Source organism: Bos taurus, chromosome 2 (assembly GCF_002263795.3).
Source record: "Bos taurus isolate L1 Dominette 01449 registration number 42190680 breed Hereford chromosome 2, ARS-UCD2.0, whole genome shotgun sequence".
In the NCBI taxonomy this organism is placed as follows: domain Eukaryota; kingdom Metazoa; phylum Chordata; class Mammalia; order Artiodactyla; family Bovidae; genus Bos; species Bos taurus.
In genome coordinates this window covers 71,632,662-71,658,035 of record NC_037329.1, presented here as the reverse complement: position 1 = coordinate 71,658,035, position 25,374 = coordinate 71,632,662, and the positions used below count along the sequence as shown (strand labels likewise).

The 25,374-nt window shown below is 37.7% G+C and overlaps 1 protein-coding gene across 6 annotated transcripts in view; it reads right to left on the bottom strand.

Annotated features, from left to right (window-relative positions):
• PTPN4 (protein tyrosine phosphatase non-receptor type 4) overlaps positions 1–25,374 on the bottom strand; it is a 190,545-nt gene that overhangs the window by 79,696 nt on the left and 85,475 nt on the right. For all 6 annotated transcript variants that reach the window (XM_025001008.2, XM_059893120.1, XM_025001011.2 and 3 more), the window contains 5 exons: positions 22,962–23,006; positions 22,647–22,699; positions 22,169–22,289; positions 19,264–19,351; positions 9,941–10,029 (listed from right to left, as the gene is read on the bottom strand). In XM_025001008.2, the coding sequence (XP_024856776.1) occupies positions 9,941–10,029; positions 19,264–19,351; positions 22,169–22,289; positions 22,647–22,699; positions 22,962–23,006 (396 nt within the window). The remainder of the gene's footprint in view (positions 1–9,940; positions 10,030–19,263; positions 19,352–22,168; positions 22,290–22,646; positions 22,700–22,961; positions 23,007–25,374) is intronic.

The window sequence follows — 25,374 nt, the reverse complement described above, 5'->3', positions numbered from 1 at the left end:
ATTACAAAGCTACAGTAACCAAAACAGTCTGGCACTGGCACAGAAATAGATATAAATATCAGTGAAACAGAATAGAGGGCCCAGAAATAAACCCATGCTCACATGGTCAATTAATTTATGACAACAAGGAAAGAATGTACAATGGAGAAAAGATAGTCTCTTCAATAAATGGTGTTGGGAAAACTGGATGCTACGTGCAGGAAAATGAAACTGGACAACTTTGTCACACCATATACAAAAATAAATTCAAAATGGATTAAAGACAAAAATGTTAATACCTGAAAACATAAAACTCCAAGAAGAAAACACAAATAGTAACCCCTTTTGACATCAGTCTTAGTAATATTTTTTGGATATGTCTCCTCAGGTAAGGGAAGCAAAAGCAAAAATAAACAATGGGACTGCATCAAATTAAAAGATTTTGCACAGTGAAGGAAACCAACAAAAAGAAAAGATAGCCCACCAAATGAGAGAAGATATTCGCAAATGATATACCCAGTAAGGGGTTGATATCTAAGTATATAAACAACATATAACACAATACAAAAAAATTTTGATTAAAAAAATTAGGCAGAAGACCCGAAGAGGCATTTTTACAAAGATATACACATGACCCACAGTGACATTAAAAGATGCTCAGTATCACTAACTATCAGAGAAATGCAAACCACAATGAGATACCATCTCAGACCTGTCAGAATGGCTATTATCAAAATGACAAGAAATAACAAATGTTGATAAGGATGTGAAGAAAAGAGAATCTCTGTGCACAGTTGGTGGGAATGTAAATATGTGCCATTATCATGGAAAACAGTATGGGGGGCCCCAAAAAAACTAAAAACAGAACTACTGTATGATCCAGCAGTTCCACTTCTGGGTATTTATCCAAAGTAAATAAAAACACTGAATCAAAAAGATTTATGTATCCTTCTGTTCACTGCAAGAAGCAACATTTAGAACCTTATATGAAACAACTGACTGATTCAAAATTGGGAAAGGAGTATGACAAGGTTGTTTATTGTCACTCCATTTATTCACTTATACGCAGAGCACATCATGCGAAATGCTGGGCTGGATGAGTTACAAGCTGGAATAAAGATTGCTAGGAGAAATATCAACAACCTCAGATATGCAAATGATACCACTTTAATGGCATAAAGAGAAGAGGAACTAAAGAAATCCTTGATGAGGGTGAAAGAGAAGAGTGAAAAAGATGGTTTAAGACTCAACATTCAAAAAAAATTAAGTTCATGGCATCTGGTCCCACCACTTCATGGCAAGTAGAAGGGGAAAAGGTGGATTTTTCTTCCTGGGTTCCACAATCACTGTGGATGATGACTGCAGCCATGAAATTAAAAGACGATTGCTTCTTAGAAGAAAAGCTATGACAAACCTAGACAGTGTATTAAAAAGCAAAGATACCACTTTGATGACAAAGGTACGTATAATCAAGGCTATGGTCTTTTCAGTAGTCATGTACGGATGTGAGAGCTGGACCATAAAGAAGGCAGAGCACTGAAGAACCAATGCTTTCAAACTGTGGAGCTGAAGAAGACTTAAGAGTCCATTGGACAGCAAGGAGATCAAGCCAGTCAATCTTTAAGGAAATCAACCCTGAATACTCATTGGAAGGACTGATGCTGAAGCTGAAGCTCCAATATTTTGGCTACCTGATGTGAACAGCCAACTCATCAGAAGACTGCTGCTAGGAAAGATTGAGGGCAGAGGAGAAGGGGGAGACAGAGGATGAGATGGTTAGATGGCATCACTGATTCAACGACATGAACTTGGGCAAACTCCAGGAGATGGTGAGGGACAGGGAAGCCTGGAGTGCTGCAGTTCATGGGGTTGCAAAGAGTCAGACACAACTTGGCAACTGAACAACCAATGTTCACTGCAGAACTATTTATAACAGCCAAGATACAGAAACAATCTAAGTGTCCATATGAGTGGATAAAGATGTGATGTATGTGTGTAGATGTGTATGGATGTTCAGTTCAACTCAATTTAGTCGGTTAGTCGTGTCTGACTCTTTGCGACCCCATGAACCTCAGCACACCAGGCCTCCCTGTCCATCACCAACTCACAGAGTCTACCCAAACTCATGTCCATCGAGTCAGTGATGCCATTCAACCATCTCATCCTGTCATCTCCTTGTCCCAAATTCAATCTTTCTCAGCATCAGGGTCTTTTAAAATGAGTCAGTTCTTCGCAGCAGGTGGCCAAAGTACTGGAGTTTCAGCTTCAACATCAGTCCTTCCAATGAATATTCAGGACTGATTTCCTTTAGGATGGACTGGTTGGATCTCCTTGCAGTCCAAGGGACTCTCAAGAGTCTTCTCCAACACCACAGTTTAAAAGCATCATTACTCAGTCATTGAAAAGAAATCTTGTCATTGTGGCAACATGGATGGACCAGGAGGGTATTATGAAAATGAAATAACTAGAAAAACAAATACCTTATGATTTTATTTATATGTAGAATCTAAAAAACAAAAAAGTGACTTACAGATATAAACAGCAAATGAATGGTTGCTGAGGGGAGGCTTCAGTGCAGATAAAGACAAATATGTGAAAGGAATTAAGAGCACAAACTTCCAGGTGTAAAATAAGTCATGGGAGTGTAATACACACGGAGGGAATACAGTCAAAAACACATAATAATTTTATATAGTGACGGATGAAAACTGGACTTATCGTAGTGATTGTTTCATAATGTATACAAAATACTAAACTACTATGCTGTATATCTGAAACTAATGTTACACTAATTATAACTCATTAAAAAAAAACTGTTGAAGCTTGTTTTATGGCTAATATATTTCTTCTTCTAATAAATAAGCTATGTATCCTTGAAAGGAATATGTATTTTGCTATTGCTAGGCACAGTATTGAAACGAGGGAAGGGGGCAGGGCGCAACCTTTAAAAGAATGACACAGCCACAGGACATGACAAAAACTGGTTAGAACCAACTAGATCCAAGATGATGGAAGCTTTGATTTCCAGTGGATCTTGAGCCTTGTTATTTGCTTACTGTAATGCATTAGCTACATGACACACCTGAGCTTCCCACTGAACCTGAGATTCAGTGCTAAAGAAACCTCATGCAATGTAGGAGACATGGGTTTGATCCCTGGGTCAGGAAGTTCCCTGGAAAAGGAAATGGCAACACACTCCAGTACTCCTGCCTGGAAAATCCCATCTTCCCAGCTTATTATTATTTGGCAGTTTACTTGCATGAACTCTACACCCCAATCTTCAGTTTATGTTTCTGCTATTGCTCTTCAGGAAGGCACAGCCCTGGGTGTGCCCAAAGTAATACTGAAATGACGGTAGTACCAGTCACCCCATCCTTTCAAAAACCACACCCAGCTGTGAACTTCTCTAACTGCCAACACACTGGTCTATTATTTTCAACAGTGCCCTATGTCATGAATTCCTTTAGAAACTAATTCAATTCAAATTGTTGCTATTCTGAAGAACAGTTTCTGTGGTAAGCATTTGAGGCTATCTCTTCTACTGTCCTTGATTTTGTCTCCTCTGTTGCCTTTGGGTTTCCCAAGAGAGTCCTTCTTAATTGGTCTGAGCTTTATAGTTAAATTTTGAACCTTCGTTATTATACAGGAGCCCTGGTGATGTGGCAGTTAAGTCTGGGGTTGGGCAGATGCCAGTCTCTAATCCTGTGATCCGGTCTCAGTGGGTTAGTGGTCTGGGCCTCTTGGCTGCACCCTTCAGTGCTCTGCAACTCACCCTTCCAGAGCTGAAACAAAAAGCAGAGAGAGGGCTTCCCTTCCTCCACCTCGGTTAGGCCCTGGTAATACCCATTTTGATTAAGTATAAATAGACTTCCTTAAGGACAGATCTTTGCTAATGAGAAAAGAAGGCTCTGAGCATATTTCAAACTACTTTCCTGCTCAACCCCTATACCCTGCCCTTCAATCACAAGTGGATTTTCTGTCAATCTTGGCCCTGAGATCACTGGTAGCAAAGGGCCCTTCCTAAGTAAGCAAGGCCTGAGGGAGTGTTTATCTGACAAGCTAGTCTCTGCTCTGTCTCCAGCAATTTGTCAACCACCCTTTATGTACTCCTGCCAGGTACTGCTGTAGCAGTGGTTTCTAGACCTGGTAAGCTGTCATTTCTTGTATTCATCTGTTTATTCAGTTTTCAGAAATGCAGTATGCCCTGTGTTTTCAATTCTTTAGAAGATCTAAAAAGAGTTGTTGATTTGAGTTTTTTCAGAGTTTTTTTTTTTTTTTTTCTTCTGAGAATAGGAGTAACAAGTTGCAAAATCTTTACCTGCTAGACTGGGAACCAGAACTGTCCCCTTCCCTTTTCATTTTACTAATGATGTTTTTTGATGAGCAATAATTTTAATGAAGTCTAATTTACAGAATCCAAGTAATTCCCAATCCAGTACTCAACATTTTAAAGCATGAACTTGAACTGGATAATTTAGGGCTAATCATATATAGAAAGAAATGAGGAAGTAATTTTATTCTACACATAGCTCTACTTTTCAAAGAAGAGGTTAAATGAGAAGCTTGTGTTTCAGAATCTGAAAGACCCAAGTTTAAGGTTCCACTTCATATTTATCAAACTTATTAACCTTGGCCCAGTTAGCTTCTCTGGCATTTCTTATTCCTTATCCACAAAACAATGCTAAGGACATCCAAGTTGCAGGGTTATAAGGTACAGATAAAATGCATTAAAATCCATGAGTGATTTTCTTCCTTGCCTTAACCTCCTTTGAAAGGACTTAGGCCACCCCACCACAGCTCCAGGACTGTTGTAGTCAGTGACCCTGACCCCATGACAGGCCACTGTCGACCCACACCTCCACTGGAGACTCCTGGACACTGACTGGCAAGTCTGGCTCAGTCTTTTGTGGGGGTCACAAAAAAACATCTATCTCTGTTTCATCGACTACACTAAAGCCTTTGACTGTGTGGATCATAACAAACTGTGGAAAACTCTTCAAGAGATGGGAATACATGACTATCTTACCTGTCTCCTGAGAAACCTATATGTGGGTCAAGAACCCTGTATACATACAGTGAGAACCCTGTATGGAACAACTGACTGGTTCAGAATTGAGAAAGGAGTACAACAAGGCTGTTTGTTGTCACCCTGTTTATTTAATTTATACACTGAGCACATCATGAGAAATGCCAGAATGAATGAGTTACAAGATGGAATCAAGATTAGCAGGAGAAAAACATCAACAACCTCAGATATGCAGATGATACCCCCCTCTAATGGCAGAAAGCAAAGAGAAACTAAAGAACCTCTTGATGAGGGTGAAGGAGGAGAGTGAAAAAGCTGACATAAAACTAAATATTAAAGAAAGATCACAGCATCCAGTCCCATCACTTCATGGAAAATAGAAGAGGAAAAGGTGGAAACAGTGACAGATTTCCTCTTCTGGGGCTCTAAAATCACTGCAGATGATTACTGCAGCCATGAAATCAGAAGATGATTGCTTCTTGGCAGGAAAGCTATGACAAACCTAGGTGGTGTGTTGAAAAACAAAGACATCGCTCTACCAACAAAGGTCTGTACAGTCAAGGCTATGGTCTTTCCAATGGTCATATACGGCTGTGAATGCCAGACCGTAAAGAAGGCAGAATGACAAAGAATTGATGCCTTGGAACCGTGGTGCTAGAGAAGACTCTTGTGAGGCCCTTGGACAGTGAGAAGATCAAACCAGTCAATCTTAAAGTAAATCAACCCTGCATACTCTTTGAAAGGACTGATGCTGAAGCTCCAATATTTTGGTCACCTGATGTGAAGAGCTGACTTACTGGAAAAGACCCTGATGCTGGGAAAGATTAAGGGCAGAAGGAGAAGGGGGCATCGGAGGATGAGACAGCTGGATGGTATCACTGATGCAATGGACATGAACTTGGGCAAATTCCAGGAGATGGTGAAGGACAGGGAGACCTGGTGTGCTGAGATCATGCAGTTGGACATGACTGAGCAACTGAACAACAGCAGATGGAATATATAAGATCCTTTAAAATCTGAATCCAATTTTTCTTTTAAGCAATATCATCTTAAAATCTTACTCCCTTGCTTCTGTCCTCAGTGAAGATAACTTAAAAAAAAAAACAAACAGGGGCTTCCTTGGTGACTCAGTGGTAAAAAAAACCCACCTGCCAATGCAGGAGATGTGGGTTTGATCCCTGATCCAGAAGATCCCACAATCCACAGAGCAACTGGGCCCAAGCACCAAAACTATTGAGCCTGTGCTCTAAAGCCTGTGAGCTGCAACTACTGAGCCCACATGTCACAACTATTGAAGCCCATGTGCTTTAGAGCCTGGGCTCCTCAACAACAGAAGCCACCACAATGAGAAGCCCATGCACTGAAACTGAAGAGTAGCCCCAGCTCTCTGCAACTAGAGAAAAGTCTGCAAAGCAACCAAGACCCAGCACAGCCAAACATAAATAAATAAAAATCAAACCACATATCCCATCATTTGAACTTGCCACATCCTTTCTTACTATGAAAGAAATTAAGTGAAGTCGCTCAGTCGTGTCCAACTCTTTGCGACCTCATGGACTGTAGCCCACCAGGTTCCTCCCTCCATGGGATTCTCCAATCAAGAGTACTGGAGTGGGTTGCCATTTCCTTCTCCAGAGTCTTACTATGAGGCCTCTGCAAATGTTTGGTACCTTTACCCCAAATTCTGACTGAACCTTCCAGACACACATTCCTCTTCCATACTCCCTCTTCATTGAGGAAATTTCTATTCATCCTTTAAAAACCACCTCAAATACGGCAAAGGCCAACACAATACTGCAAAGCAATTATCCTCCAACTGAAACAAAACAAAACAAAACGAAAAACCACCTTAAATATCATGAAGACACTAAAATTTTCCCTGGTAAAATTATATCATTGGTACTTCCAAAGTAATTTGTCAAAAACTCTTTCAGAATCTTTATTTTATAATAATAAATATATATATATATGCATAAAGAATTTTGAAAATACAGAAAAATTTAGATTATCATTTTAACCCATATTATCTGAAAAGAATTTCTGATTTTGACATTTATATAATATGTAAAGTTAATAAAAAATGTTTAATTCTCTTCAGTAAATCAGAAAAGCATTAAAATTAAAGATACACATTTACCATTATGAAAATAAACAATCATAACTGTTTTTTCTGAAACACTTAATTCACCAATCTTCTTCTTATGTTTTGTAATTAATTTTTATGTGCTCACTTTTAGGCAAGGACCATGTCTCAAGCTGTTTTGTACTTTCCTCTAACCATAACACAAGTTGAATTACACAGAAGAATTTAAAGATATGACATGAAACATTAAATGATCTTTGGCTTTCTTTAATGAACTTTAGAGAGGTATAATCTATATATAAAATGAAATATCCCAATTTTAAATGAACAATTTAATGAGTTTTGACAAATGTATTGAGTTATATAATGTCCATCCACCAAAATCACCATATAGCAATTTGCATCACCTGAAAATGTCCCCTTAGCACCCTTTTACAGTCAATTTCCTCCCATTTTTAATCCCTGGCAACCAAGTGGTCTGTTGTCTCTATAATACGTGTTTTCCAGAATTTCATATAAATAGAAACAGAGTACGTCATCTTTTGTGTCAGGCTTTTCACACTTGACATCATGTTTTGAAGGTAGGGTCACCCATATTGTTTAGTGTGTCAAACAGTTCATTTCTTTCACTGCTAAACAGTATTTCATTGCATAGATGTAATTTGCTTGTGCAGTCACCAACTGATAGACATTTGAAATTCTGTTTTGTGCTATTATGAATAATATAGCTATAAACACAGTGTGCACATCTTTATACAAACTTACGTTTTCATTTCTCTTGGGCAAATATCTAGGAACAGAATTGCCAGATTATACGGTTAATCTAAATTTAATCTTTAAGAAATGCCAGTTTTCCCAAGTTGGTCTATTACTTTGCATTCCCACCAGCAATATATGAGGTTTCTAGATGCTCTGCTTCCTTGCCATCACGTGGTACTATCATTTTTTAAAATATTTATTTATTTGGCTGCACCAGGTCTCAGTTGCAGCATGCGAACTCTTACTTGGGCATGTGGGATCTAGTTTGCTGAGCAGGTATAGAACTCAAGTCCCCTGCACTGGGAACATGGAGTTCTAGCCACTGGACCACCAGGGAAGTCCCACTGTTGTTCTTTTTAATTGGAGCTATTCCAGTGGGTGAATGGAAATAGTTCACTGTGGTTTTAATTTGCATTTCACTGATGACTGAGCATTTTTTTGTACTTATCTGTCATTTATATAACTCCTTTGGTGGAAGTATCTATTCACAAATTTTTCCAATTCTTTTAAATTAAGTTAAAAAGTTAAAGTACCTAAGAGTCTTTTACATTTTTTGGATAAGTCCTTTATCAAATATATACTTTACAAAAGACTGAGTTTTACCTTTTCATTTTGTTTACAGTGTCCTCTGGAGAACAAAAGTATTTAATTTTGAAGAGGTTCACTGCATCAGCTTTTTATTTTATATTTAATTTTTTCCTAGTGACCTACCAGGGAAATTTATGTTTCTTTTCTCAACATAATTGTGGTGATTTTCTAAAATAATAGCTTCTGTCAGTTATCATATTTCTATTAAGTGTTATATAAGTGACTAATTACAAAAATCTATTAATAATAATCACAGATATTGAAAAGCCTGGCCATCTCATTTCAGAGATATATAAATAAACAGATTGATCCAATATATTTCTTTTGTATTTATTTCTTCCTTAGAAAGGGCTTGGGCTTGGCCTTAGGGCTTCCCTGGTAGCACAGACAGTAAAAAATCTTCCTGAAATGTAGGAGACCCAAGTTAGATCCCTGGGTGGAGAAGATCCACTGGAGAAGGAAATGGCAATCCACTGGAGAAGGAAATGGCAACCCACTCCAATATCCTTGCCCGGAGAATCCACGGACAGAGGGGCCTGGTGGGCTACAGTCCATTGGCTTGCAAACAGTTGGACACAACTGAGCGACTAACTTTCTTCCTTTCTTCCCTTAGTGAAAATCATTGTCTTTACTTTTCAAAAACCTAAGATATTTATATGACATATGCACAAAAATCAATGTCGTGTTTACAATTTTCAGGCTATCCCCTTAAAGGGTAGTGGTAGATGCTACTTCTCTTTCTACCTCACTCTGGGATGCTAAAGTGATGGTTGGTAAGTCACTGGACAGTTAGGACAAGGACAACAATGCTAAGGGCAGTAGAGCAATGAGACAAAAGAAACATGAGTTTCAAACCACAGGGAGTCACCTTACTTTCCCAGCACCAATCTAAACCATGCCAGTGTTCCAACTAATAAACTAGCACCCATCAAATGCATTTAAATGAGGTACTGTATTCAATACTTTGTACAACGCTCCAATACTTTGCCCACCTGATGTGAAGAGCCAACTCACTGGAAAAGACCCTGATGCTGCAAAAGACTGAAGGCAAAAGGAGAAGGGGGTGGCAGAGGATGAGATGGTTGGATAGCATCACTGACTCAATGGACATGAGTTTGAGCAAATTCGGGGAGGTAGTGAAGGATAGGGAAGCCCAGCACGATGCAGTTCATGGGATCACAAAGAGTCAGACACGACTTAGCAACTAAACAACAACTGTATCCAAAGCAATTGGCAAGGTGCAAGACACAGAGTGTACATGATGATATTAGCTATTGTACTACAGTACAAATTGAGAGACTGTCTAAGAGGAAAAACTTGCAAAGTAGTATTTTCTTTAAGCTAAGAAATTTTTGAAAAAAATAATTCAACTATTTTTGTATCTTCTAGTAGATTCCAAGTAAGTGGGATAAAGTTGTATGATAACATTAAATAGTTCAACAAAAATATGAACTATATTTGGTAATACAATAGTAAAAGTGAAAAGTATTGACGGAAGTTCTTACCATGGAAAGGTATTCATTCGTACTCTGTTCTTATAAATCAGAATTCCTCCTGACATCACTCCAATCATAATTTCATTGTTACTTTGATCCTTCAAAAAACAAACAAAAAAAATGGGAAATCTAAGATAATGAGTTTTAACTGATAAAGATATAATTTTTAAATATGATTAGTTATTTTACACAATGTGACATTATATCAAAGGCAGCAGTTAACTGCGCAATATATATAAACCCAGATGGTAACTATTACAATCATAAAAATAAGACATACTTCAAATCAAATTTAAATTTGCATTATTAAAATTCATTAATAATGTAAAGCAAAAATAATCTTAGGCTTTTCCATAGTTTATAACTGGACTCTTTGGGATAGAAAATCCAAGACCACATCTTGTAGAATGTTAAGTTAGTATCCATCTTTCCATTTCTAAAACTATTACAATCCAATCACTGTGTAAATATGGTGTCAGGATTGCAAAGGTGAATAAAACCTGTAGTTCAGAGCATAGTGAAAGGCAATTTGTAATAAAACAGTATTTCCAATATAAGGAGAAATTCTTTAACTAACATAATACAATAAAAACATCACAGGAAAACAGAGTGGGGAACACTGTTGGAGAGTGTGGAAGAAAATTTGAATTGTGCTTTCATGAGTGAGTTTTCATGCTGATTCAACTTGAACAACTGACTTGCAACTATTAACAAACTAAGTAGAATTAAAAGTTTCCTCACTTGCTAAAAAGTCTTGAAATAGTTTTGCTTAACTTGAGACCCACTCCGGTATTCTTGCCTGGGAAATTCCATAGACAGAGGAAACTGGCAGGCTATAGTCTATGGGGTCGTGAAGATTCAGACACAACTGTGCATGCATGCAAGAGTGCTTAATTTGAGACATACTACAGGCAAACTAATATAGCAATAATGCTTTTATCCCTAGCACTCATGTGATCAGAAGATAGAACTAACTGATGAAAATATAACCAAGAGTTTATAACTGTCTCTGTAGGAAAAAATGTCTAAAATGTAGTTTCAATAATTTCTAATTACTAGAGTAAAAACTTGTTTCCCATCAGGTCACTTCCATGTGTTTTGTATATCCATAATTATATGTTCTATTAATACTGTTCTCAGGCACCCCACTCCAGCACTCTTGCCTGGAAAATCCCATGGATGGAGGAGCCTGGTAGGCTGCAGTCCATGGGGTTGTGAAGAGTCGGACACGACTGAGTGACTTCACTTTCACTTTTCACTTTTCATGCATTGGAGAAGAAAATGGCAACCCACTCCAGTGTTCTTGCCTGGAGAATCCCAGGGACGGGGGAGCCTGGTGGGCTGCCGTCTATGGGGTCGCACAGAGTCGGACACGACTGAAGTGACTTAGCAGCGTCTCTTCTTAATGTCTCTCTGATGGATCATATCAAACCTAACCAAAGTCTACATCAAGTCCAACTTCTCTGTGAAAACTTCATTAGACCTCAGAATGTACTGAATTATACCACGAATATGTGATCAGCAGTCCAGACTGTGGGAAACTAAAGGCGAAATGGCCCAGTTCTTTAACAAAAAAATTCTATACAGTAAAGGAAGAAGGCATTAAAAGACATTTAAAGTTATTCAGTTCAAAACACAAAGCAAAATAAATTATAGTATCTAGAAAGACACACTGGGTGATAAAACCACAAAAAAATACATAAGGTGGGCAGGAGCTGGGACAGGGTGTAAAGAAGGTTTCTGGAATGGCTGGCAGAAGTCTAAGGATGACCTGGGTAGTATTTACAAAATTGTCACGAAATCAGATTGATTATATTCTTTGCAGCCAAAGATGGAGAAGCTCTATACAGTAAGCAAAAACAAAACCAGGAGCTGACTGTGGCTCAGATCATGAACTCCTTATTGCCAAATTCAGACTTAAATTGAAGAAAGTAGGGAAAACCACTAAACCATATGACCTAAATCAAATCCCTTATGATTATACCTCCCGCACTGCTTCCCTGGTAGCTCAGAAAGTAAAGCATCTGCCTGCAATGCAGAAGACCCGGGTTCGTTCCCTGAGTTGAGATGATCCCCAGGAGAAAGAAATGGCAACCCACTCCAATACTTTTGCCTGGAAAATTCCATGGACTGAGGAGCCTGGAGGGCTACAGTCCATGGGACCGCAAAGAGTTGGACACAACTGAGTGACTTGACTTTCACTTTCACTTATGATTATACAGTGGAAATGAGAAATAAATTTAAGGGACTAGATCTCATAGAGTGCCTGATGAACTATGGACGGAGGTTAATGACATTGTAAAGGAGACATGGATTAAAACCATCCCCAAGAAAAAGAAACACAAAAAAAGCAAAATGGCTGTCTGAGGAGGCCTTACAAATAGCTGTGAAAAGAAAAGAAGTGAAAAGCAAAGGAAAAAAGGAAAAATATGCCCATTTGAATGCAGAGTTCCAAAGAGGAGCAAGGGGAGATACGAAAACCTTCCTCAGTGATCAGTGCAAAGAAATAGAGGAAAACAACAGAATGGGAAAGACTAGAGATCTCTTCAAGAAAATTAGAGATACCAAGGGAACATTTCATGCAAAGATGGGCAAGAATAAGGACAGAAATGGTAGGGACCTGACAGAAACAGATATTAAGAAGAGGTGGCAAGAATACACAGAAGAACTACACAAAAAGGATCTTCATGACCCAGATAATCACACTGGTGTGATCTCTCACCTAGAGCCAGACATCCTGGAATGCGAAGTCAAGTGGGCCTTAGAAAGCATCACTATGAACAAAGCTAGTGGAGGTGATGGAATTCCAGTTGAGCTATTTCAACTGAAAGGTGACGCTGTGAAAGTGCTGCACTCAATATGGAGCAAATTTGGATAACTCAGCAGTGGCCACAGGACGGGAAAAGGTCCATTTTCATTCCAATCCCAAAGAAAGGCAATGCCAAAGAATGCTCAAATTACTGCACAACTGCACTCATTTCACACGCTAGCAAAGTACTGCTCAAAATTCTCCAAGCCAGGCATCAACAGTATTTGATGTTCAAACTGATTTTAGAAAAGGCAGAAGAATCAGAGATCAAATTGCCAACATCCGCTGGATCATTGAAAAAACAAGAGAGTTCCAGAAAAACATCTATTTCTGCTTTATTGACTAGAATAAAGCCATTACTGTATGGATCACAACAAACTGTGGAAAATTCTTCAAGAGATGAGAATACCAGACCACCTGACCTGCCTCCTGAGAAATCTGTATGCAGATCAAGAAGCAACAGTTAGAACTGGACATGAATAGACTGGTTCCATATAGGAAAGGGAATATGTCAAGGCTGTATTTTGTCACCCTGTTTATTTAACTTATATGTAGAGTACATCATGAGAAATGCTGGGCTGGATGAAGAACAAGCTGGAATCAAGTTTGCCAGGAGAAATATCAGTAACCTCAGATATGCAGATGACACCACCCTTGTGACAGAGAGCAAAGAAGAACTAAATGCCTCTTGATGAAAGTGAAAGAGGAGAGTGATAAAGTTGGCTTAAAACTCAACATTCAGAAAACTAAGATCATGGCATCTGGTCCCATCACTTCACGGCAAATGGATGGGGAAAGAGTAGAAAGAGTGAGTGACTATTTTCTTGGGCTCCAAAATCACTGCAGATGGTGATTGCAGCCATGAAATTAAAAGAAGCTTGTTCCTTGGAAGGAAAGTTATGACCAACCCAGACTGCATATTAAAAAGCAGACATTACTTTTGCCAACAAACGTCCGTCTAGTCAAAGCTATGGTTTTTTCAGTAGTTGTGTATGGATGTGAGAGTTGGACTATAAAGAAAGCTGAGTGCCAAAGAACTGATGCTTTTCAACTGTGGTGTTGGAGAAGATTCTTCAAAGTCCCTTGGACAGCACAGAGATCCAACCTGTCCATCCTAAAGGAAATCAATCCTGAATATTCACTGGAAGGATTGATGCTGAAGCTGAAATGCCAATCCTTTAGCCACCTGATGCGAAGAACTGATTGATTTAAAAATACCCTGATGCTGGGAAAGATTGAAGTCAGGAGGAGAAGAGAATGACAGAGGATGAGATGGGTTGGATGGCATCACCAACTCAAGGGACATGAGTTTGAGTAAACTCCGTGCATTGGAAAGACAGGGAGGCTTGGCATTCTGCTGTCCGTGGGGTCGCAAAGAATCAGACACAACTGAGCAACTGAACTGAACAGACCTGATAGCTCAACTGGAATTCCATCACCTCCACTAGCTTTGTTCCTAGTGATGCTTCCTAAGGCCCACTTGACTTTGCATTCCAGGATGTCTGGCTCTAGGTGAGTGGTCACACCATAGTGGTTATCTGGATCATGAAGATCTTTTTTGTAAAGTTCTTCTGTGTATTCTTGCTACCTCTTCTTAGTATCTTCTGCTTCTGTTAGGTCCATACCATTTCTGTCCTTTATTGTGTCCATCTTCACATGAAATGTTTCCTTGGTATCTCTAGTTTTCTTGAAGAGATCTCTAGTCTTTCCCATTCTGTTGTTTTCCTCTATTTCTTTGCATTGATCACTAAGGAAGACTTTCTTATCTCTCCTTGCTATTCTTTGGAACTCTGCGTTCAAATGGGCATATCTTTCCTTTTCTCCTTTGCCTTTCACTTCTTTTCTCAGCTATTTATAAGGCCTCCTCAGACAACCATTTGGCCTTTTTGTGTTTCTTTTTCTTTGGGATGGTCTTGATCACTGCCTCCTGTACAATGTCATGAACCTCTGTCCATAGTTCTGAAGAACTATGTTCTCTGTCCATCAGATCTAGTCCCCTCAATCTGTTTGTCACTTCCACTGTATAATCGTAAGGGATTTGATGTGGGTCATACCTGAATGGTCTAGTGGTTTTCCCTACTGTCTTCAATTTAAGTCTGAAATTTGCAATAAGGAATTTATGATCTGAGACACAGTCAGCTCCTGGTCTTGTTTTTGCTGACAGTATAGAGCTTCACTATCTTTAGCTACAAAGAATACAATAACCTGATTTTGGTATTGACCATCTGGTCATGCACAAGCGTAGAGTCAGTTCTCCCACACTGCAGGCAGATTTTTAGCAGCTAAGTCACAAAGGAAGCCCAAGAATACTGGAGTGGGTAGCCTATCTCTTCTCCGGCAGACCTTCACAACCCAGCAATAGAACCGGGGTCTCCTGCACTGCAGGCAGATTCTTTACCAACTGAGCTATCAGGAAAGCCCGTCAACATTAGTTATTAGGAAAATACAAAGTAAAACCACGATGAGATAAAACACACTTATCAGAAAAGCTTAAAAAGAACAAAACAAAACGGGCAGTACCATATGCTAAAAAGGATGTAAAACTAGTGGAACTTGTAAATAAGCTGGTGGGGATGCAATGAGGCTCAGGTACTCTAGAAAACAATTTGGTAATTTCATATAAAGCTACAAAGGTCCATCTAGTCAAGGCTATGGTTTTTCCTGTGGTCATGTATGGATGTGAGAGTTGGACTGTGAAGAAGGCTGAGCACTGAAGAATTGATGCTTTTGAACTGTGGTGTTGGAGAAGACTCTTGAGAGTCCCTTGGACTGCAAGGAGATCCATCCAGTCCATTCTGAAGGAGATCAGCCCTGGATTTCTTTGGAAGGAATGATGCTAAAGCTGAAACTTCAGTACTTTGGCCACCTCATGCGAAGAGTTGGCTCATTGGAAAAGACTCTGATGCTGGGAGGGATTGGGGGCAGGAGGAGAAGGGGACGACAGAGGATAAGATGGCTGGATGGCATCCCTGACTCAATGGACGTGAGTCTGAGTGAACTCCGAGAGTTGGTGATGGACACGGAGGCCTGGTGTGCTGCGATTCATGGGGTTGCAAAGAGTCGGACACGACTGAGCGACTGATCTGAACTGATACACTTGCTGCATGATCTAGAAAGACCTTTCTGGGATTTGCACTCTACATAAATGAGAATTTAAACCCATATAGAAATTATAAATGATTTTTTGCAGTAGGCCTATTAAAAAAAAAGAAACAAAAATTAGGGAAGCAACCCAGGATATCCTTCAATGGGTAAATGGAGAAACAAACCATGGTACATCCACACAACGGAATACACTTCAGCAATAAAAGGCATAAACTATTGAAGCACAGTATGTCAGATCGATCCCAAATGCATTACTCTAATTAAAATAAGTGAAGTGCAGTGAAGTGAAAGTCACTTGGTTGTGTCCGACTCTGCAACCCCATGGACCATACATAGTTCATGGAATTCTCCAGGCCAGAATACTGGAGTGGGTAGCCTATCCCTTCTCCAGGGGATCTTCCCAACCCAGGGATCGAACCCAAGTCTCCCAATATTGCAAGTGGATTCTTTACCAACTGAGTGATCAGGGAAGTCCCTAAGTAAAAGAAACCAGTATCAAAAGGTTACATACTATAGTATGATTCCATTTATAAGACATTCTGGAAAAGACAAACTATGGAGTCAGGGAATAGGCCAGTTGTGGCTAGAAACTGCGGGTAAGAATGAGGCTGGACTACTTAGGCGGAGCAAGAGTGCAGTTTTTTAGGGGCAAGGCAGGGGTGGTGGTGATGGAATCGTTCTGTATTCTGCTTGTGGCAGTGGTTATACAAATCTACACATGTTAAAATTCATACAACTGAACACCAAGAAAAACTGTATTTACTGTGTTACTTTAAGAAACAAATATTCCCATGCTCCCTCCCCTCAAATCTTTTTTCCTTCCCTTTAATCGTGAAGTTGTCATTCATTCTTTACTTTTCTACACTTCTCTTATTCATATAATCCTCTAGGCATACCAAATGTCTTCATGTTTTCAACCAAGCCATGTTCCCTCTTGATTTCAGGTTTTCCTTCATCTTGATGGGTCTGTGATGGGAATTACTATCTTAGCTAATTAATTCTTACTCATTTTTCTGGCTTCAGTGAATTACTCCTAAGAAGCCTTCCCTATGCTCTGCTCCCAAGCTCAATTAGAAGTTCCTGCCATAGGATCCCACAGTATTCTGTACTTTCCCTTTCATGTTCTCAAATGTTTGTTTGTACAGGTCTAACTTTTTCCCCTCACTGTCTAGTGTGCTTCACGAGGGCATGGATGACTGATGTTTTGTTCACTGAGTCATCCTCAGTGCCTACAATGTACAAGGCATGTAACAGATGTACCACAAAGAAGGTTCTAAGATGTTTCATATCTTGCAGATTGCTATATATAACTTGGTTCCACCCTGATCTTTTTTCAGCCTACAGTCTACAGGCAGAGAGAAAAGATCTTACCTTGCTTTTCAAAATAAAGTATTATTTTATATTCAATTAAATATTGTTATTCAGTTAAAACAAGTATTTTCTTTATGTGTCCTCTTCCCTCTTCCCTTTGTCCCTTTTTGTTTCTGATGCTGAAAATTTCCCTTCATGTTCACTTAACATCTGCACATCTTCTTAAGTTCTCCATATCCATATACAATAGAAACACCTTTTCCTAGCTCTTTTTTTTTGGAGTCTGTACAAAATACTTAAAAATTCCTTTAATTTGGTACTCCACATTTATGGTTTTCTGAGAGTTTTTTTTTTACAATGTAATAATTTAAACAACAAAAAAACAAATCAATAAAAAATAAAAGTTAATTATGTATGAGATCCAACCATGTCACTTAATTTAAAAAAGGAATATCTAACATTCTTTGGTAGGCTCAGTGGTAAAGAATCTGCCTGCCAATGCAGGAGATGTAGGTTCAATCCCCAGGTCAGGAAGATCCCCTGGAGAAGAAACTGGCACTCCAGTATTCTTGCCTGGTAAATCCCATGGACAGAGGAACCTGGTGGGTTACAGTCCATAGGAGTGGCAGCAGAGTCAGACACGACTTAGAGACTGAAGAATAACAACAAACATTCTTTGTACTTCACTGACAGCAGTCAAAGAAAGCAGACAGCAGTCTAAACTACCTTTAGAAAACCGTTCAGGACTAAAATGACTGACTTTAGTGGTCTTTTTACTGTTAACCACAGACTAGTATACATATTTACAATTCCATTTGTTTTAAGCTGTATTATAATAAAAAAACAAAATCTAGTGACAACTTGTGTCCAAAAGTAATAGCCACAAAGAGAGAGGAAGGGTGAAGGGCCCATTTTAAAGAATATAAAAAGTTCAAGAGGAACTTACTTAAACACTTCAAGGTAAACCTGTCTGAAAACCAGACAGGTTTTCAAGTCACAAATGCTCAGAATTACCAAATACAGTCATGTGACTAAAGCAAGTCATTTGATTTTTTTTAAAGGAATGACTGACACAAGCTTTGCGAAAAGTAAGAACTAATCAATCCTCCTCTCCGAGAAAATGGCCAAAAGAAGCCCTATATAAAACCATTACATGGAGTAGGACTCAGTTCTCAAACTACTATCTGTCTGTGGGTATGTGTATGTCTGTATACAAAAATAAATTCAGAACAATTACCTAAGGAAAACTTAACTTCCTTTCAAGCTGGTATCCTTATGAGGCTTAGTAGTTGTCCCAAGAAAACATAAACCTATTTACCAATTCAACTGATGATTACCTATAATCCCACTTTTCATCAGGTATAGAGAACAGCTGTACTTCAGGTACTTCTAAAGGAATATAACCTCTTGATAATTACTTCTAAAGGAATATAACCTCTTGATAAAACAATCATAAAAAGGAATCGAGGTGACGAGGCACACAAACAAAGGACAGCTACATACATGTATGCTTACAGTAGGAGGATAACAGTCTTCTGGAAGCATCAAATTGACACAGTGAACAAGAAGTTAGGGTGTTATACAGGAAAAGCCAGTAATTATAAAATTTCGTGTTAACAAAGGGATGGTGTAGGGGGAAAACCAAAATATGCAAATACAATTGATTTTGTGCTTTATAAGTAAAAATTTATAATGATATCACTAGATGATGAAAAGAATGTAGTAACACAGGCCTCAGTGAGGTGGAATCATCTTTTATAATAATGATTTCCATAAAAATGAAAACTACAAATAACTACTTTTATTGTAACAATTTTTAGTTTGCAAAATAAAAATTCTAAAGGCACTGTCTCTTATGGTCAGCAAAAATTATCCTTGTAACACACTACCTTGAAGAAAAATAATATGTAAAATTCATGGTTCTTGTCAGGTAATGAATCTTGAGTGACTGGGTTAGTAAAATTACTTATATTCAAAGGACATTGTCACTGCAATGTTGGTGGCACTCACTATTCCATTTGTTGCCTAATCCTATCAGGGAATTAAAAACTTTTTTTTTACTGAATATTTATGCTTAACTCAACATCAGAATGTTTTCTTCACTTACCCTTGCATAGTGGAATTCAACTCCATAGAGTTCTAAGGTACGTGCTGTGTTCAGGTAACTAAATTCTGCTTCTGCAGGAGATAAGCCTCTGTAAAAACATCACTAGGTTAAAAACTGTAACAATCACAATATGACCAAGTTACATAAAGGTTATTTAGAAAATTTTCGGCATTCTAATTAAATCTTTTACAAAATACAAAATGTACGACTATTCCTCTTAGTTATGTACAGTAACAGCTACCTTTTCTGGAGGGTACATTTTCAGTAATGCTAACTATTTTGTAGAATATGTTCTTATTTTCCAGAAACACAAGAATGGGTCAAGTTTTTAAAGTTCCAAGCTATACTTATGGATGTTACAAAGTCACTCTCAGACCAAAACAAGTATTCTTCAAAATTTGGTCTACACTCCACATGTGCATTTTAATCACACAAGGTACTTCTGACATATGCAGTCTTTGGGGCGAGCTCCAGAGCAGGGTTTCTCAGGGTGTGGTGCCCAGACAGGTGTTGACTCGTAACAAGGACAGAAATTAAGAGCGTCAAAGCCTTTCGTAGCACTTTGGCAGAGTTATTTTACATCTGTTGCATCTAACGACAACAAAAAGCAACTGTAATTTTTAAAGCCTTTGTTTATTTCTCCATTTTGTTTTTCGAGTGATTCATTTTTATTATATTTTTCAGAAGTACTGTTCCATGAGAGACTGTGGGGAAAACTGGCCTTCCATCACAGATAGTTTCAGAAGTACTGTTCTATACAACCCAGTATTAGAATAAAAGGGGTTCAAATCATTTATATTTTAAGACATATTCCAGTGATTCTTATGAACATAAGTGTGAGAACTACTACTGTAAATGCAAAGCCTTTAAAAAGGTTCTATTATATATAGTTCTAACAACTTTGGTTATCTGATATCAGGCTCTAGCAGAGCAAAAGCAGCAAATTAAAAATGCAAAGATAACCATTCATTAACGATACCAGAAAAGGGAGTAAGCAGCTTGCCAATGTATGAACATAAAAATAGGACTCCTCAAAAAAAAAAAAAAGCAGATATACTTCAGTTTTCTATAAAATTCAATTAAGTTAAGTAAATACTCTACTTTTTCTCCAAGCCCCACAGTTAAACTGGTTGATTCCATTTTTTTTTTCTTTAAAAGTTTGCAGAATCATTTCTTAAAGGCAAAATAACCAACACTTTGTAAAATGTACAAACATTCTTCTGACAGAAGAGGCTTTTCATTATTGGTAAATTTTTAAAAAATCTGATTTATCTTCAAACCCTTAGTTCAGATATGCTATGTGTAGAACTTTTATAATAAATGACATTTACTTTTAGAACAAAACAGCCCCCACACCTCATGAAGCCAATCTATTAAAATTTTCAGTCATTAGTCTTATTTTAGATTAGGGGTCAGCAAACCTTTGCTGGAAAGAGCTGGACAGCTAGTACTTCAGGCTTTCAGGCCATTGAGGTCTCTGTTTCAACAACTCAGCTCTGCTGTTAACAATGTAGAACAATGAGGGAATCTGTGTGCCAATGTTCATTTATGGACATGGAAAAGTGAAATTTCTCAAGCTTTCATGTGCCATGAAATGTTATTTTTCTTTTGATTTTCTTCAACCATTTCAAATGTACAAACCATTTTTATTAACCTGTAGGCCATACAAAAGGCGGCAGGGGGTCATAGTTTGCTAACCTGTTTTTGACACATGGGCCATTACTCAATGAAAGTAAGTTTCTTTTTACTAAGAGTTAATATTTCTTCAGTGCTTACTATGTGCCAAGCACTATTCTGGGTATTTTGTATATATAAACTCACTTGATCCGTAAAATAACACCAGAGGTAGATCACTTTATCATCCCCAATTTACATATAAGGAAACAGAGAAATAGAGTGATTGGGCCAAGGTTTTAAGATAGTAAGCTGCCTCATTAGAATTTCAAACCAGATTGAATGAGTCTGATTCAGGCTCTTAGAATCTAGTCTTTCAATCAATACCTAACACTGCAAAATACTCCAGGAGTATTTTGAAAAGTGTGGTAAAGCAAAACTGAACTCTGAACCAATAAACAATACAACTTTCTATTCAAAGCAATGAATCTCTTCTTGAAAACTCATGTCACAGAAAATTAGACTCACAAAATATCAATGCTGAATATTGTTATGAATGAAAAATGTTACTATTTCAAAAGAATGTTTTTTATTCATTTAAAATTCCATAGACAGAGGAGCCTGGTGGGCTACAGTCCATGGGGTTGCAAAGAGTTGGACTAACGTAGAGTCATTACCGAACAGAATGGATTTCTTTCACACAGCTAAAAACTAGAAAAGAATGCTAAGTAGATTGATTTGTATATTATGAGTACATTATTAATATTCTAAAATTCCTTTTTAAAGAACTGGCAACTTTGTAGAATAGCAAATGCTATGTCTATTTACATATAGCTTTATGTTTCTTAACAGACATGAAAATAAGCCTCATATATTCTATGAAATGGGCTTCGCTGATGGCTCAGCAGGTAAAGAATCTGCCTGCAATGCAGGAGACACAGGACTGGTGGGTTCAATCCCTGGGTCAGGAAGATCCCCTGGAGAAGGAAATGGCAACCTACCCTAGTATTCCTGCTGGGATAATCCCACAGACAGAGCAGCCTGGCAGGCTATAGTCCACAGGGTTGCAAAAAGTTGGACATGACTGAGCATGCATGCATTCTATGAAATAAGTGATATTTTTTAGTATAAATTACCTACATTTCTTTATAGTAATCATACTATTTTATATAATAGCAACTGTTCTATATAAAGTAAATAAAACCACATTAGAAATAATTTAAAACATTTCTCTAGAAGAGATATCATCAAGAAGTTTACTAAGTAAGCAGAAAAGTAAATAAATTCTTACATATGTTGCTGATGTAATTTTGTAATTTCTTTTTCAAAATCTTGAGGTTGATTAGGAATGAAAGAATAATCTGAGAGGTAGCCTGACAAGTTTTCTGATTGATTGTAGTCTCCAAGTTCAGCTAATAAATGGAAAAAATATTAACACTTTATAAACAAATATTCAAGTTTTACTGCCAAATCAACAATGTCATGAATTCCATTATATTTCTGGAAGTAAAATATCTGTTTCTACTGTTACCATTTAAGCAAGTTATAATGACACATTTAACATTTTTCTAGGTCTGAAACAACTTCAGGAAAAGTCTTTCCAGGAACCAAAGTAATTGCTAATTGGATGTTTTATTATGTTTTCTGTGCAGTCACTTTTTTCTGTATGGTAACATACGTCTGAATAACTCATACATTAAAGGTAATGCTCTATCAACAGAAACCATGCAATCATATGCTATTTGGCCAAAAACTGGGCTGATACTTACACTGAACAGCAAATGAAGCCAGAAGAGCAGCAGTATTATAAGGACAGGGCAATCTAATAAAATAAAACAGAAAATAACCCAAGGTTAAACACAATAATTTTAAAAGCACTATAATTTAAATTATATTATTCACACTTGAAGTTTCCAGGTGATTTACATGTTTAACTATTAAGTAATGAACTTATCTGATGAAAGGAATTCATGCTACATAGAGCCATCTTTCAGTAGATAATCTGTTTGCAGTGATCACAAACTACTAAATGCAGAATTAAATGTATTTTTAAAGCCCATTACTAAAAATTTAAAATAGCCCACCTTCCAGTAAGAATGTCTTGTTTGATTTGCAAAAAATACTGGTACCTTGGGGAAAAAAAGAAAATTAGTATTTATTGGAATTACAAAATTTAGAGTTTTAAAAACTGTATATTTACATTAACAAATAAAACTGAAATATTTGCTTTTATAATGAACATATTAGCACATGTAAAGATATTTTAAAATAAACTTTCATAAATTCATGAATCCAAATATTTAGAATTCTTTGATAAATGAAATTTTATACTTCAAATATTTTGTTTCCTAGCTTCTACTATAAAACTCTCATGATTTTAAGAATTACATGACTGAAGAAGATCAGGGAGAAATACTCTGAAGATTGGTGTTTGCCAAAAGTAGAACTGGAAAGCACAGGAAATGTAAGTCAAGAGACACAGAGAACTGACAGTAGCAACATACTAGCGATCAACTGAAGAAAGTCACTCTTTCTGCTGAGCCAGGAGGCCAGCTCAACATAGTGAGCCTATGTTGCTCACTACAGCATCAGGCAACAAGAAGTTGCTAACTGTAGAAAAGCACTTTTCCATCTTCATTTGAGTTAAGACAGTTCTCTTTGATTGGGGGTGGCGGGGGGGGGGGGGCGGGGGGTGGGGGGTGGGGGGGGGTGGAGTTCCCTTCCTTACTGTTGCTCTACTATTAAAATTGCCAAGTAGCCAATTTCCTTTAAAACCAACAAAAATTTAAGTATCCTATACTAAGAATACCAAGGTTGCTCACAAGATGGCCTTGCCCTTCTGTCCCTTCTGGTGGGTACAGTCATTCCCTCACTGGGTTTATTGGTGCCTGGGTAAAGGCACCTGTGCTGTATCATGTGGGCAGAAGATAAAATTGTGTGGCTTTTAATGTTTAAACAGAGAATTAAGACTTTCATTTCACCCCACTAAAAAAAGTACACCACAGACTCAAAATTATTTAAAATTTTAGTTGTTTGGCTATTCCAGTTATTAAAGAGTTCCATGACAATCAAATTACCAAAGAATGTAATTAAGATTTTTCAGAGAATCAGATATAAAACAGCTGATACAAATATCCTGGCTTCATATATTAATGAAGTACATAAACTCCTTGTGAGGCTTAATATATAGTATTACAATATTATCCATGTACTCAACCCAAGACAACATATTTCTATCTGGTTTACTTGATTTCATAATTAAAAGTTAAAGATCTCTGGTGGGAAACAGTCTTATAGTTAAGACTGAAATGTGTATATCCTTGATATAATACTGTAAATCCTATACAAATAACATCTATGCTTCCTGAATTTTGATTTACACACTGAACAGTAAGAACTGATGGAGTGGAAACCAGAATTAAAGTCCTAAGTAAAACCAGCCTATGATCTTTGGCAAATTACTTAAAATTTGGTGGAGCCTTAGTTTCTCTATTTGTAAAAAGGAAGTAATATCACTTGCCTAGTATATGTATCCGAGGGGCCCTAAATATGGTGATAAAAGTCCAATTTTTAAAGACAATTAAAGACCTTTAAGATAGATTAATAATGACTGACCTAAACGTAGAGACAATCTGTTTAAGTTGTAAAAATAATATAATAACATATCATGCACTAAACACCTACTATGTACTGAATATACTAAGCACTAAAAAGGTATGAAAGAAATGTCGTTTGTATCGTAATGCTGCTGCTGCTGCTAAGTCGCTTTAGTAGTGTCCAACTCCATGCGACCCCATAGACGGCAGCCTACCAGGCTCCCCTGTCCCTGGGATTCTCCAGGCAAGAACACTGGAGTGGGTTGCCATTTCCTTCTCCAATGCGTGAAAGTGAAAAGTGAAAGTGAAGTCACTCCGTCGTGTCCAACTCTTCGCGACCCCACGGACTGTAGCCCACCAGGCTCCTCCATCCATGGGATTTTCCAGGCAAGAGCACTGGAGTGGGTTGCCATTGCCTTCTCCAGTGTACTGTAATGACTCCTAAGAAAATGCCAACTCTAGTTATGCCAGCACCTGTTAATACAAATGACATTTAACCTGATGAAAGGTCTGTAATTCTTTTTTCTTTTTTTAACCACTAATACAAAAAAGAATCTCAAGACAAGGAAGCACAGCAGACTTCCTTTTTGTGGGGTTTAAAGCAGTCCTTAAAACTGAGCAACTGTGGCTAAGGGTGTCCTACCCTACTCATGACCATAACCACTAAAGTTTTAAAGGAGTCTTTTTTTTTTAAACCCTGGCTGCATATTATTAATAGAACCACCTGGAAGCCAGGTCTCATCTGATACCTATTAAATCAGAATATCTAGGGGTCTGGCCATGGTATCAGCATGTTTTAAAGTTCCCCTATGGTGATTCTAACTTGTAAATAGGGTAGAAAATCCTTGATGTATAAATGGTAATAAAATTAAAATTTGCCATTTACTCATTTTACCAAAAA